The sequence below is a fragment of the Ailuropoda melanoleuca genome, chromosome 4 (assembly GCF_002007445.2).
Source record: "Ailuropoda melanoleuca isolate Jingjing chromosome 4, ASM200744v2, whole genome shotgun sequence".
NCBI lineage: Eukaryota > Metazoa > Chordata > Mammalia > Carnivora > Ursidae > Ailuropoda > Ailuropoda melanoleuca.
Window position 1 is genome coordinate 128,589,671 of NC_048221.1, and position 14,848 is coordinate 128,604,518.

A 14,848-nucleotide genomic window follows, 5' to 3' on the forward strand; every position below is an offset into this window, starting at 1 on the left:
GCGGGCCGACACGAGGCGCCGCGAGGGAGCCGCCCGCCCCGTCGGCATGGGCCCTCCGAGGCCCGCGCTGCTGCTGCTGCTGCTGCTGGCGGTCGCCGGCGCCTGGGCGCGTGAGTGGCGAGGGCCGGCCTGCGGGCCGCGGGGGCCTGACTCCGGCGGGGAGGGGGAGGCGGGGAAGGAGGCCCAGGGAGCCCGGCCGGCGGTGGCTCGTCCACGCACAGCACGGAGCGGGGGGAACAGTTCAGGCTGGGGAGGGGGTTCTCTCCTCTAAGAGGGCAAAGACCCATGCGGTGCCCCTCCGCGGGAGACCCGGGGCCCCATCGGAAGACGAAGACGCGAGAAACCCACCGCTGTCTTTCTCCTTTCCTTACAGAAGAGGAGGTGCCGGAAAATGGCAGCCCCAGCTGCCCAAATAAGGCGTTTCCCCAGCGGGCGGGGAAGGGCGCCCCCAACCCCCAGCCCCTCCTTCTGCACCTCGGCTCACTAAGATGCTGGGATGCTATGCTGGGTGTGCACTACTCTGAGCCCCAAGAAGCCAGTGCCTTGAGACTCAAGGGGTCTCAACTCTCTTCTGCCTGCATTTCTATTCTGTCTCAAGAGCTTGGCCTGGGGGTAGGGACTGTCGCTCTGTTGACCCATGGACACTTTAAAGAGACAGCCCATCACCATCTGCTTATCAGTGGCTAATCATTGATTCGAAGCACATGAGGGTGAGGAAATGCTGACTTTAACCTTTGTGGAGAAATCCAGACCCCACTCCTTCATATTTACCTGACCTCCAGGGGTCAAAGGAGCTGGCCTCGCGGTACACTGGTACCCAGTGTACTCCTCAGAGCCGGAGGCTGGCTTCCGGTGGGGCAGCACTGCCATCTTGTGGCCATCTGGCATCATTGCCCCTGTGCTCCTGCCTCAAATGTTCTTTTTCTCAAATCGTTCAGCAAATTCCTCTCAAGCACAGTGGGACACTCCAGATTCCTTCTTGGAGTTTTCTTAAGACAGTCATATATCCCTAAAACGTAATGAACTTTGCCTCAGGGATTTGGTAGAACCAAAAAAAAGAGCCACAGAATTGTGGTATTTTCAAGCTGAAAAGGCACTAAAGATATTTGCTTTGTGCTGCCAACTCTTAATTCACCAGTCTCTCCTATAGACTTTCTGAGCTCCATTGTTTAACACTCCCCTCCTTGCACCTCAGATAATACATTCAAAATGTACTGGCAAATTTAAACATTATCCTCAACAAAACATGGTGGGGAAGTTAAATCTGTAAAGGGAGGGGCACCTGAGTGGCGCAGTCATTAAGCGTCTGCCTTCGGCTCAGGGCATGATCCCAGCATTCTGGGGTCGAGCCCCACATCAGGATCCTCCACTAGGATCCTGCTTCTTCCTTTCCCACTCCCCCTGCTTGTGTTCCCTCTCTCGCTGGCTGTCTCTATCTAATAAATAAATAAATAAATAAATAATCTTTAAAAAATATCTGTAAAGGGAAATTAAGTATAATGCAAAGTCAATTAAAAATAATTTGAGTTTAATTACCATTTTTTATGATCTTTGCCACTAACCCTCTCTTCCCAGAATAGACTCTCCTTGGAGGGGGGGGTTTCTGCTATGTAGCTGACCTATTTCTCCTCATTTTAGAAGATGGAACTCGCTTCAAACACCTCAGGAAATACGTATACAACTATGAGGCTGAGAGTTCCACTGGTGTCGCTGGGGATTCTTTCTCAAGAAGTGCCACCAGGATCAACTGCAAGGTATGAGGGGACAGGAAGAGCCACCGGAGGAACCCGGGGCTCCCGTCCTTGCAGACCCAGCTCATGCCAGGACTGCCATCATCACAAAGTGAGGGACTGTCCCTAGGTTTGAAAGTCAGCCACTCTGCTGAGTTTTCTGCCACAAAAAATTTTGCAAACCAGATTTGTTTTTCCATTAGCTTCTAAGATGTAACTTGAATACTGGTTCTAGAATATCAGCATTGCAGGATGGTGGATTTAACATGATGAAAGAAGCCCAGTGGGTAAGCCAAGGGAGGTGAGCATCTCAGGAAGGCATTCTGGAGTGCAGTTTTTATACGCTGAGCCACACAGAATCTTTGCTTAAGACAAACAGAAAAAAGAAAAATTTAAACATGTAGTTTGTTCTCAAAACTTTATCTATTGCTGAGATGATTGTACTCACGTCCGTGTTCATATGGAATGAATCTAAGTGCCACTGTTGGGGGCCACGTGGGAAAGAGAAGTCAAGATGGAAAACTGACCTCTTCTTTCTAGGGCCCCATAGTCTGTGTTGTCGAATAAGGTAGCCATTGGCCACATGTGGCTGTTTCCATGGAATAAAACTTAAAATTCACTTTCTTAGTCATACCAGCCACATTTCAAGTGGCCAGAAGCTCTCCTATCAGACAGGGTAAATGTAGAGCATTTCAATCATTGCAGAAAGTTCATAAAAAAAAAAGAAAAGAAAAGAAAGTTCTTGAACAGTGTTAGGTAACTGTTAGGGATCTCTGTAAACTCCAGCAATACATGAAGCTCTGAATAGGCCCCAAGAGATACAAGCAGTTGGATTGCTTGGTTTCTTTGGTGACATTAAGGAAACGTTTGCATTGAAACCAATGACGGCCTTCCTCCTGCCTCCTGTGGTTCTTCCTCTAGCCCTTAGACTGCATTCCCTCTAACCAGTGGTCCCCAACAGTATTTCCCTTGGTGTCCTGATTGGAGAGTAAGCTCTGGGCTGGGAAGGGTCTCATGTTCTTGATGGAGAGTCTTCATGTGCTGCTTGCTACCCTCTTCTCAGGTTGAGCTGGACGTCCCCCAACTCTGCAGCTTCATCCTCAGGACAAGCCAGTGCACGCTGAAGGAGGGGTATAGCTTCAACCCTAACGGCAGGCCCTCACTGCACAAGAGCAAGAACTCTGAGGAGTTTGCTGCTGCCATGTCCAAGTAAGGCGTGGGCCTGTCTGAACTTCTGAGCTCTGGGATTCACTGGCTGTAGTGTGCATGCACGTGTGTGTATATGTGTGTGCATGCATGTGTGGGTGTGTCCAGGGAGGGATGAATGCATGCATTTATATGAGGCCTGTGTGTGAGGATAAGTATTTTATTCTGTATTCACCGTGGATTGGGGAATTGCTAAATTGTCACAAAAATCAAAAGAGGAAAGCATTATTTACCCTCCCCTAGTGAAGTGCCCCTAATTATCATTTAAATGTGTTTCTAAAAACTCCCAGGCTTTAAAACTCCTTGAGACAATAAAGGTGAGATGGTTTATTTAAACAAGTGAATTCTTGTTTAAAGAATTAAATGAGACCAGTAGCCCGTGGTCTTCAGGGAGGGTCCAGCAGGACTTGGTGTGGTGCAGGGTCTGTTCAGAGGAAGGCAGCAAATCCCAGCCACAGGGAATACAGGAAATGCCAAATCCCCACCCAGAGCCAGTGTTCTGCCTGTGCACAGTGACCAGGCCATCCTGGTATTTGCAGCTGTCCTGTCTTCTGACCGATCAGTGTCTGTATTGCACCTGTTGTAAATATTTTGACCATCACCCCTGCCTCACGTCCAAATCACCGTTGGTAGTGTCCTAAGTGTGTGCAAACACAGGCAGTGATAGGTTTGTTCATCTGGGAGCATCAGAAACTCTCCTCCCATCTTTCGATTTGTTAAACATTAAACATGAAAGCCAGTCCTTTCTCTGCACCGTAAGTCTTTTGATGTTTCTTTCTCACGCCAATATTTTATCTGAGACCTAAATGTGTATGAGCAACCGAGATGCAGTGACAGGAGGGACAGGAGTTACTTTGGGGGCTTTTCCTTTCTCCAAACAAAAAGTACTCCTGCTCCTGACCACCACAGGCTTTCCAAGCCTACACTGCAGTGTCTGGAACTTCTGCAGGGATGTAGAGCTGTAGGAGACATGCCTGGTCTCCTTCTCCTCCTTCTGACTTAACTAGAGCAGGTGCAGCCCTGGATTTCCAAAAGAAAGTCCCCCAAGGGAAGTCCCTAAGATCATAGTTGAAACGGGCTTCAGACATGGTCTCAAACCATATTAAAGAGTGATTACCCAACAAATGTATGAAAAGAAGTTTAAATTCACTGGTAGTCTGGAAGCGTAATTAATGTAACAACAATACATTTATCACATTATGCCCATACGATTACAAAAATTTAAAACAGCCAAGCGCCTGTTGCTGGCAGGCCTCTGCGGAAAAATGTACCTGTAGCATTGCTGGTGAAAACGAGAGCCAATAGTCAGTATCTATTATAATTAAAAATATTTACTGCCTTTGACACAGCAATTTCAAAATGCTGGGACTCTAGCCCATGAAAAGAAAAGCAGTAATGTGTGAAGATATTTGCATAAGGGTGTTTATTTCAGTGTTGTTGGTGTGGGGAAAAAAAAATCCAGAAAGAAAGTGAATCCCATCAAATAGGGGAATGTCTGAAGCAATTGCATATAGCCATAAAATGAGAAAGTTCTATAGCTTTTTAAAAAAATCTGCTGGAGCTATACCAAATGAGTCAAAGGATTTCTGTGGAGTGTAATTGAGAAAAGCAAGATAGAAAAAAAAAAAAAAAAGATGTGGAAAACACAATGTCGTCTGTATAAAACAAGCAATGAAAAAGTCTTTATGTGCAAATGTTCCCACCTCCACACGTCTAGACAGGATTGCCTGAGTGTGGAGATAGAAATGGAAAATCCACTGTGTTGTTCTATGAGGAACATGACAGCAGAGCCTGGTGTGGGTAGAAAACAGAGTGGGGATGCATGAGGCAAGCAAAACAGGTAGAGAAGTAAAAGAATGCCAAAATCATATACATATATATATACTTTTTTGGAAAATGTACGTTTATAAAGAGAAGATGGGGGAAAAAACAGTAGGTAAAAAGGAGGCTGCAAAGCTACCTAGCTTACATGCAACAAGCTCACAGCGGAGAAAGGACACGCCTGTGACCTCACTCTCTCTGCAACAGGTACGAGCTCAGGCTGGCCATTCCTGAAGGGAAGCAAGTTTCACTTTACCCAGACAAGGAGGAGCCTAAGCATATCCTGAACATCAAGAGGGGCATCATTTCTGCCCTCCTGGTTCCCCCGGAGACAGAAGAGGATAAACAAGTGGTGTTTCTGGTGAGAATTCAGAAAGTTGATAACACTGGCGCTTTGAACTCACCTTCGCGTATTTGAGCTGGGTCCCACTGTGTATATGAAGTGGATTATTGACTTAGCTACATGGCTAGTTACACACAGGAGCTCTGAACCGGTGTGAAGTGCCAGTACCCAAGGCTCTCCCTGTCCCCTGAGCTCACTGATGGAGCTTCTGGAGCAGGTCAACCTAATTTTAAAGCAGTATTTGAGCAGTCCTAACCACCCTACTCTTTTGATTTTTTTTTGTATCCCACGAGGTATAACACGGTAAAGATGGTGTATATTTTAAGCACAGAAAATAATTGAATCTGTTGCCAGCCTCTCTCAAGAATTTCAAGTTTTGATCTGAGAGAGAATTCAATTTACTTGAGTCCCATGAACATTTTTGAGCCCTTACTGTGTTCTAAGTTCTATACTCCACTACACTTGGAGAATACAGAGATGCGTCCTGAAGAAACCTTTCCTCAAGAGTTCCTGGGATCTGGGGAGAGAACCAAGACACACTGAACACAAGGCAGACTGGAATCCATACTGTAAATGAGCAATAGAGAAAATCCTCTGAGAGCACAGAATACAGAGTCAGAGTCGCCTGGGCCCTAGGAGGCCAGGCTGGTGTGCCTCAGAACCAGCACCACCGTTAATGCGCCCTCTCACTCCACCTCTGGCCAGCCAGGCAGCAGCAATGCCCACCCTATGCCTAGGAGGAAGAAAGTCCCTTCCCAGCCCGTGTTGCTCCTGCCTTTTCTCCCAGGCTCCTTTCCCAGCCCCTCTAAAGCACCCAAGGCTGTTTTCCCACACTGAATACACCTGTTGTATCTTCTCCTTCCATAGGATACTGTGTATGGAAATTGTTCCAGTGACTTAACTGTTGAAACAAAGAAGGCAAATGTGGCAACACGAATATCCATTGAAAGGGACCTGGAGAACTGTGATCACTTCAAGCCCATTAGCACAGGAGTTAGCCCACTTGCTTTGATCAAAGGCATGGTAAGTTTCACATCCACATTGCTCCTTGCACTGAGCACTGTCCTCTTGGTTATTAAAATTCTGGAGTGTTAGAGCTGGTAGGGATTTTAGGGAAGAACCAACCTAGCCTCATCTTCATCTAGACTATAGCAGGAAACTGAGGACTGGACCAGGAAAGGACTGTCCAAGGCCGCATGGCCTGTTATTAATTGAGCCAAGACTGGAATCAGGTTCCTGACTCCCTGGTCCAGAGCTCTGTCCTTCTTGCTATCATTCTGTTGCTGACACCAAACCTTCCACCATCACTGGAAAGTAAAGACTGTCCATCCCTGAAAAGGTTCTGGGGCTCAATGGAGGACAGCAAAGCCATCTACTGCTATTTCCTGTAAGAGGGCTGGATGTTGCCAGTTCCAGGTATCCGACCTCTGAGGAAGTCCCAAGACCTGTGTTCTGCTCTCCTCTCCCTCACTCCCATGAAGTGGCATTACCAAAAGCATTTCAGTGTCCTGTCCTTTCATCCCATGTATGACCCTGATCAATGCCTGGCCTCTCTGCCTCCTGCCTAGGCTAGCCCTTTAGTATTAGCCTTCTCTCCTGTCACCTCAACAGGGATCATGTAACACCATATTACCAGAGCTCGCCCAATGCCTTGTAATCTTCTGGGGCATGAATCACAGCTTATCTCAATAAACAGGAAGGACTTGAGCAATCACTGCCATGCTTGGCAATGTTCCTGTTCATTGTCCTCGAGGCCGAAAATATGGTATCTGACGACCACAAGGGTCATAATCAGAAGAGGCCAAGGCACGGCTTATGTGTCTTTTCTGAGCACTTGCTGTGTGCTCAGCCCCACTCTGGGCACCACTGGAGGTCAGAGACAGTGGCGGATAAACCATGGACCTTCCCCTTGTACTTACAGTCTAATCGAGGAGCAAGGTTCCTACACATGCCAATAAAGGACAGTAAATGGCGTACTTGATAAAGTTATACACTGAGCAGTGCAAACAAGCAATCCTAGGCCTGACCAGGAAGGAGAAAGCACTATTCACATATTTCATTGGACAAAGCTGGTGGTAGATTGGCTTAGAAGGAATGGTGGGTGAGCATCCATCAGTCTAGCCTCAAAGATTTATGTAGGTTGTGGAGCATGAACCTGAAAGATACAAAGGATGTGAGAGTGGAAGAGAGACATAAGGACAGACTTCTAGGCAAAGAAAACTTAAGAAGCAGTGTAAAGTGTCAATGTGTGGGGGGTGGGTATATGTACAATACCAGGTTATATACACTTTGTGCAGGATAAGAGGTCCATTGGGGTGGAATAAGAAGAGTCTACAGCTTCACTCAGCTTTGGGTATGCTAAGCTATTGATCCCTTTGTTTAAACGTCAAGTGCCAAGTTCCCTTCCTTAACTGAGTTTATCTAGTGATACAGAACTGCCATCTCCCATCTTCCTTGAAGGAAAATGCCCATGGCCGAAGAATCAGGTTCAAGCCCCAGGAACTGATCAAAGTGCTTTTTCCAATCTTATTTACAGCTCCACCCCTTTTCAACTCTGATTAGCAGTAACCAGTCCTGCCAGTACACTCTGGACCCCAAGAATAAGCATGTGTCAGAAGCCATCTGCAAGGAACAACACGTGCTCCTGCCTTTCTCCACCAAGTAGGTCACCTTCTGCACCCTGATTCATCATTTATGGGGTTGATGTGAGATGAGTGCTTCCAATGCCCTGTTCTAGGCAGGGCTGTGCCTGGAGGAGGCCATGAGGAGGTACAAAGCAGAGCCCATCCCTTTCTCCATTTTCAAGCTAACAGACAATTCAGCAGGAAAATCTTAGGCATACAAAACAATTTGAGATCAGCAAAAGATATCTGAGACCCAGACTTTAAGGGTTATGGATGAGGAAAAGCCAGAGATCATTGCAGGCTGCCCTGGTTAAAAAGGCTTTATGGAAGATTTGGGGTTGGGACCAGAGACTTGTATATCCCAATCCATTTTGAAACCTGATCCGTCAACTAGTGTTTACTGATTAATTGTTCTATTCTTGTGCTGAGGGAGATACACGGGAATTTCAAGGCACAGTGTTAGGCCCTACCCTCTGGGCACTCTAGACTGGTGAAAGGTGTAAGGTACAGAGAGATGTCCCTCTGATGGAAAGACAGCTAGCATGACCAGGAGGAGGTGGAAAGGGTGTTCACTGGCAGGGAAGGAGGTTAAGGAGGCTGGATTTAATGGTTTGAAAGGTAGGCAGGATTTGGGTAGAAGTGGAGAAGGAAACATTCAACATGAAAAGAATAGTACACTCTAGGGAGATGCCCATCCATGACATAATGTGCTTCCCTTGTTACCAGGGATAAGCATGCAATGATGGCGAAAGTTACACAGACTTTGAAACTTGAAGACACACCTAAGATCAACAGCCGCTTCTTTGATGAAGGTAAGATTTTATATACACATAGTTGCCAGGGCTGGGAAATTTGCCCAAGACACACCATATATAATGGCTAGGAAATGTCTGCTGTCCGACGAGTCAAGTGGGCTTTGATGCTCTGTCTATGGGCTACTCTAGTGAGAAAGCACGTCCCTTTCAAAATGTCAAGCGCCAGTGGAATAAAAGAAAAGGAGAAGTATCCCAAAGCTACCTAGGTTTTTGTAAATAGGAAATTGGCCTCCTAAGTCTACCTTTGGTAGATCTGACAACCTCATACACCCTATAACAGGCCTGGGACCTGGACGAGGTAGGGAAAGTGGGAGAGGGCCTTTGGGGTCAGGAATCAGTCTTTAGAGCAGGAAGAAATCCTAACGATCTCTATTCTAAGCCCTAACCCTGCATTTGTCTTATATTTAAATCTGTCTTATGCATTCCCTCATTTTTCTCAGCAACCTGTGATGTCAGGTGGTAGCCCTGTGTGCTTTTATACCCATTCTACAGAGGGGAAAATGACACACGGAGAGGCTTGTGATATATCCAAGGTCTCTGAATATTGGAAGTAGTGCAAAATCAACCCTCGGGTCTATTCTAAGCCAGGACTCTTTCCATTGTACCACATTTCCCCCATTATGCCCCCACATTTCCCACATTAACCCCTGTCCTGCATAGGTCAGAGCATAGCGATGGAAGAGACACAGAAGGGTCTTCCCCCCGTAAGCTGTCATAGATCCCATTGGAAAAAACGGCAGGTGAGCATTAATGGGTCTAGCCTCAGCCATGGCTGTGTCAGTGGCAACATTTCTTCTAGTTCCTTCCAGCAAAGAAGTAATCTGGTATCAAATTCAAACAGCCTGTTCAGAGAGGTCTTAGGCAAGGTGAGTTGCTCATCTCTGGGTCTCAGTTCCCTTATCTTTAAATTGAGGAATAATAGCAAACCCGTAAGGATAGTGTGATGACTCAGTAAAAACATTGAAGTCAAACTCCTGGCACAGAGCCAGGTACATAACAGGCATTGAGTATAGGATATCTTTCTTTTCTTCTTCGCTGATACCTCCCTAATTTCCAGTTTTCAGTAGACCCGGGAGTGGTTGAAATGTAGAGGTAAGCAAGAATCCCTTTGACACTTTTCCCCTTCCAGGTACTGAGGAGGTGGGTCTCGCCTTTGAGAGCACCAGATCCACATCAACTCCAAAGCAGGCTGAGGCCATCGTGAAGACTATCCAGGAGCTTCAAACATTACATGTCTCTGAGAAGAATGCCCAGAGAGCTAACCTCTTCAATAAGCTGGTCACTGAGCTGAGAAGTCTCAACAATGAGGCATTCACATCCCTCTTGCCAAAGCTGGTCAAGGTGTCCAGGTATTTCTTTGATGGTTGCAACTATATCTTTTGTCTGACCTATGGTAGGTGGCTGAACTTTCAAACCTTGCCCAAGCAGAAAATTTCAGAGGACATTGAAGTATCAATCTAGTTATTCCATTAGTATATCAGTTAATGTTTGCTGGATAGAGAAATATCAGCTAATATGCTTTGAGTTCCATGGACCCTCCCACACACACACACTGTGTTCAAGGCAGATATGCATTTGTGTGTCAAAATGGGAGGGGGGAAATATTTCCCGCATTTTGCTGAGTATCTTCTAATTCTTCCTCCTATTGTGAGTACCTTGAAAAGTTTGAGAGAGAAAGAAGTCTGTGTCCTCTAGAAGTCTAGGCTAGTGGAGAGAGAACTCAGGCAAACAAAGTGATGCTGTGATTTCTCTGTACTTCAAGGCACTGGCTGTAACTGCTGGGAAGGTTAGAGGAGAGACTAAGGACCAAAATGAGGCCATGCCAATGTTTGCCTGGCATGGTCTATGTTCTGAACGAAGGACAGTGGTAACAGTCCTCTTTTGGTGATAAATCTAGGGTCCTTATTCGACTTTCCTCCACGGTGCTTCTCCAGTGGACAGTGCTTATAGGGAAGGCTTCCCTGTTCCTGGGATCTGAGTTGGATTTTGAAAGATGGTCAGATTTGCAGAGTGAACACAAGAAATCAGGGCACTCCTATCAGAGGGAGCACCATGGGCCAAGGATATTGGAGCTGCCTGAAGGTGATCTGTGTAACATTTTCTGCTCTTTCCTTCCCAGCCCCATCACCTTGCAAGCCTTGATTCAGTGTGGACAGCCCCAGTGTTACACTCACATCCTGCAGTGGCTGAGAAGTGAGAAGGCCAATCCCCTCCTGATAGATGTTGTGACGTACCTGGCGGCTCTGATGCCAGAGCCCTCGGCCGAGAGGCTGCGGGAGATCTTCAGCACAGCAAAGGAGCAGCAGAGCCGGGCCACTTTATATGCTCTGAGTCACGTGGTCAACAAGTGAGTTTCACTTTGGTTCTCGTTGTAGGAGCTGAGCAAGAACCCACATCTCTGTACTAAGATTATACCCCACCCTCCACTTTCAGACTCTCTTGCGTACTCATTTTTTCCACTAGCCATTTTGAGAGCAAAGACTTTGAAATAAGAAATCTTCACACACAAGTTTGTGTTTTAAAGTAAACTTAGCTTTACTTGCTGAGTCCTAACTCTTATTCTGTAGCTATCATAAGGCAAACCCTGTGGTGACCCAGGACCTGTTGGATATTGCTGATTACCTGTTGGAACAGATTCATGATGACTGCACTGGGAACAAAGATCACACCTACTTGATTCTGAGGGTACTTTCAGCCTTTTGTAAGATATGCATTGTTTCAGAAGCATTTTCCTGGACACCCCCACTTCTCCTTCTGCACCTGATTTGCCCTTGTTTCTTTTCCATGCAGATCATTGGGAATATTGGCAGAACCATGGAGACAGTAACCCCAAGACTCACATCTTCAATCCTGAAATGTATCAAAAGTACAGAGCCATCCCTACTGATTCAGAAGGCTGCCATCCAGGCCCTGCGGAAAATGGAACTTAAAGATGAGGTGAAGTCCACAGAGGAAGTCTGAATGTAAAAAGTTTATTCAGATTAACAAGGACTTGGAGTGAGATTCTAAATCTCATCATTCTACCACTTTCTAATTGCCAGTTTCAACAAGCCTATTGACTATCTAGCAGTATGTGGACAAGAGAGAAATACTGGGCCATGCTGCTACTCCAGCCTCAGAATATGAGATTTTAGCTATATGCTGTCGCCCTACTAGACCAACCGTCACTCTCATCTTAGGAAAACATGCCTGATTTCCCCAATCTTCCCAAACTGGGATAGTTAACCTGGCCCTATCTTGGGTGCAAATGACTCCAGAGCTTTGGAAAATGCCTTATTTATTCACCCCAAACTTTCACTATCCCTTCCCACCTTCATCCCCACATTGAAATAATTTATGTTAAAACAACTTTATTTTCACTTAGAGTAGATCTTCCTCAAGTCACAACTTGAGTATGTTAATGCAGTTGAATGTAACATGCATTTGATAAGAGTCTTCTGAGACGCTTTCTTGAGCTGGTGGTTCTGAGGGGCAATGGTGAGAAGATACTGTACCAGCATTTGAAAAGTTATCAGAAAGAAATTTGACTTGCCTGTAGTAAACCACCAGCAGACCACACCAGTGTTTGCCAGGCATGCTCTGTATCCTGACCAAAGGACAGTGGTAACAGTCTCCTTCTTTGGCTACAGGTCCGGGAAGTCCTTCTTCAGGTTTTCCTCAGTGACGCCTCTCCAGGGGATAAGCGACTGGCTGCCTATCTCATGCTGATGAGGGACCCTTCCCAGTCAGATATGAAACAAATCATCCAGCTTCTCCCACGGGAACAGAATGAGCAAGTGAAGAACTTTGTGGCTTCCCACATCGCCAACATCTTAAACTCAGAAGAATTGCATATCAAAAAGTAAATAAGAGTAATTTTCCCCCACCTGCCACAAAGGGCAAAGAGTAACCCCCCCCCCACATTCCTAAAGGCCACTGCCTGCCCTTTATGGAGTATTCTTCCTTCTGGGTAACATGCACGCGAAAATGCAGCAGACCTGAGCCAAGCTCTTGAGCAAATGAAATCCAGATCATTTGATAGCAATTGGCAATCCATATTTCCTTGGGGTGAGAGAGACAGTGGATTCATGACATGACATGTAAGCTTAAAATATACTCCTTCTTTCCACCTAGCTTGAAAAAGTTAGTGGAAGAAGCTCTGAAAGGATCTCAACTCCCAACCATCCTGGACTTCTCAAAATTTTCCCGGAACTATCACCTTTCCAAATCTGTTTCCCTTCCATCGCTTGACCCCATCTCAGCCAAAATCGAGGGAAATCTTATATTTGATCCAAATAATTACCTTCCTAAAGAAAGCATGCTGAAAACAACCCTCAATGTCTTTGGATTTGCTCCAGCGGACCTCTTTGAGGTATGTGTGAGACTAAGAAGAGGCTCATGTCCTCTCTCCTGTTCTGTACAACACCATAAATAGAGAGTCAAGGGAGCCGTGAGCCAGCCTGGGGAGAAGCTACAATCGGGTAGCTCGTTCCTACCATCAGTTTGAGGGCTTCTTCATTCCCTCCTCCCTCGCCCTCCTGCCTTCTAGCTAAAGGTCACCTGAAGCATGACTCTGTGGTATTAATGGAAATGTAGATGTCTCAGAAAAGCCCTTAGAACCAAAATCCTACAAAACGTATGGGTTGCGTAATCAGACTGATCTGGTTCAAACCCCAGATTCATTCCCAATCTGAATCTCTTGTTTAATTATTTATCCTCTCTGACCTTAGCCTCTTCTGGAAAAGGACAAAAAATAAGTTGTGCCTTTCAAGATTCTAGTAAGATTTAAATAAGACCACTCTTGTGGTGGCTAAGCTCCAGTCCTACCCCATAGTATTCATTAAATACTTGTTTAATTAAATGGACAGAAATAGACCAATTGAAGGCTGATGTGCAACAAAGAAACCTGATGGCATTTTCTTGCCTGATTTTCTTTCTCAGATTGGTTTGGAAGGGAAAGGTTTTGAGCCAACATTGGAAGCTCTTTTTGGAAAGCAAGGATTTTTCCCAGACAGTGTCAACAAGGCTTTGTACTGGGTTGATGACCAAGTTCCTGATCATGTCTCCAAGGTCTTGGTCGACCACTTCGGCTACACCAAAGATGATAAACGTGAGCAGGTATGTTTTTATTAAGAAAAGCTTTGGATTTCAGTGCAAAAACATTTTTCTCCAAGCCTAGAAGTCATCAAGGAGCTATCTAGCTGAAGTGACAATTATGGCTATTATTAACCAGCCCTGTAAGGGTAAAGACTAGTGTCCTCTGCAGTTATAAACCTCCTGGAGATTGAATGTGCCCAGGAACCAGATTCATTAGAGGCACTCTCCCATAATGGTTAACAGTGTAAACTCTGGGGCATGGGTTTGAATTCTGACCTTATGAACTTCAAACTGCACACCTGGGAAAGCTGCCTGATACTCTGTTTCTACATCCCCCGGGTGCTAATAATCCATACCTCACTGGGATGTTTAAAGGCTACATGAAGGAGCGCCTGGGTGGCACAGCGGTTAAGCGTCTGCCTTTGGCTCAGGGCGTGATCCCGGCATTATGGGATCGAGCCCCACATCAGGCTCTTCTGCTATGAGCCTGCTTCTTCCTCTCTCACTCACCCTGCTTGTCTTTCTCTCACTGGCTGTCTCTGTGTCAAATAAATAAATAAATCTTTAAAAATAAATAAATAAATAAGACTACATGAAATAAAGTATGTAAAATGCTAAGCAGAGTGCCTCACTGGTACTGATTGTTCAATAAGCAGATATTATTGTAATTTTGAATTCATATTTTCATTATTAACTGCTTTCTTTGGCTCTTACTCATGTAGTGGGAGCAAAATCTACTTTGAAGCTAGCATAAGCCCCCAGTTAAGGAGTAAAAAATAGATTGTATAATCTGGAGCTTTTTATTCTTTAATATTTTTGCCACTCCAAGTGTGATTCAGTCATTGGCTCACATCAGAGTTTGTTAGAAATGCAGGTTCTGAGACCCCACTGGGATCTACTGCATCAGAACCTGCATCTTAATGATATTCACTAGGTGACCTGTATGTACATTTCAGTTTGAAAAGCAGGGCAATAATTTACTCCTAGATGCTCACAGATGGCCCCACCTCCACCTAATTTACTCACCTCCACGTGAGGCTGAGGGTCTTTGCTCTGTTTGGGTCTGTCAATCACTCTTTTCTTTCACATGTTTAAGCATCAGCCTATGGAGTTCTTCTCATCTCTAAGAACTTGTCTAGGATAAGGTGTTTTTCAAGCTTTTGGCCAATTTATATAGCAGCTTCATTTTCTCAAGAAACCTCTAGTATTCATCCCTCATCAAATGAGAAAGGG

General features: G+C 45.5%; 1 protein-coding gene across 1 annotated transcript in view; it reads left to right on the forward strand.

The window, feature by feature from the left end:
- Positions 1-6: 6 nt before the first annotated feature.
- The window catches only part of APOB (apolipoprotein B), a 38,439-nt gene continuing 23,597 nt past the window's right edge, over positions 7-14,848 (forward strand). Inside the window, exons 1-14 of the mRNA XM_034659850.1 lie at positions 7-110; positions 1,639-1,754; positions 2,794-2,939; positions 4,965-5,118; positions 5,968-6,123; positions 7,637-7,761; positions 8,451-8,536; positions 9,669-9,888; positions 10,659-10,886; positions 11,107-11,224; positions 11,330-11,476; positions 12,169-12,380; positions 12,653-12,890; positions 13,460-13,636. Of these exons, the coding sequence (XP_034515741.1) occupies positions 47-110; positions 1,639-1,754; positions 2,794-2,939; positions 4,965-5,118; positions 5,968-6,123; positions 7,637-7,761; positions 8,451-8,536; positions 9,669-9,888; positions 10,659-10,886; positions 11,107-11,224; positions 11,330-11,476; positions 12,169-12,380; positions 12,653-12,890; positions 13,460-13,636 (2,187 nt within the window). The 5' untranslated portion in view covers positions 7-46. The remainder of the gene's footprint in view (positions 111-1,638; positions 1,755-2,793; positions 2,940-4,964; positions 5,119-5,967; positions 6,124-7,636; positions 7,762-8,450; positions 8,537-9,668; positions 9,889-10,658; positions 10,887-11,106; positions 11,225-11,329; positions 11,477-12,168; positions 12,381-12,652; positions 12,891-13,459; positions 13,637-14,848) is intronic.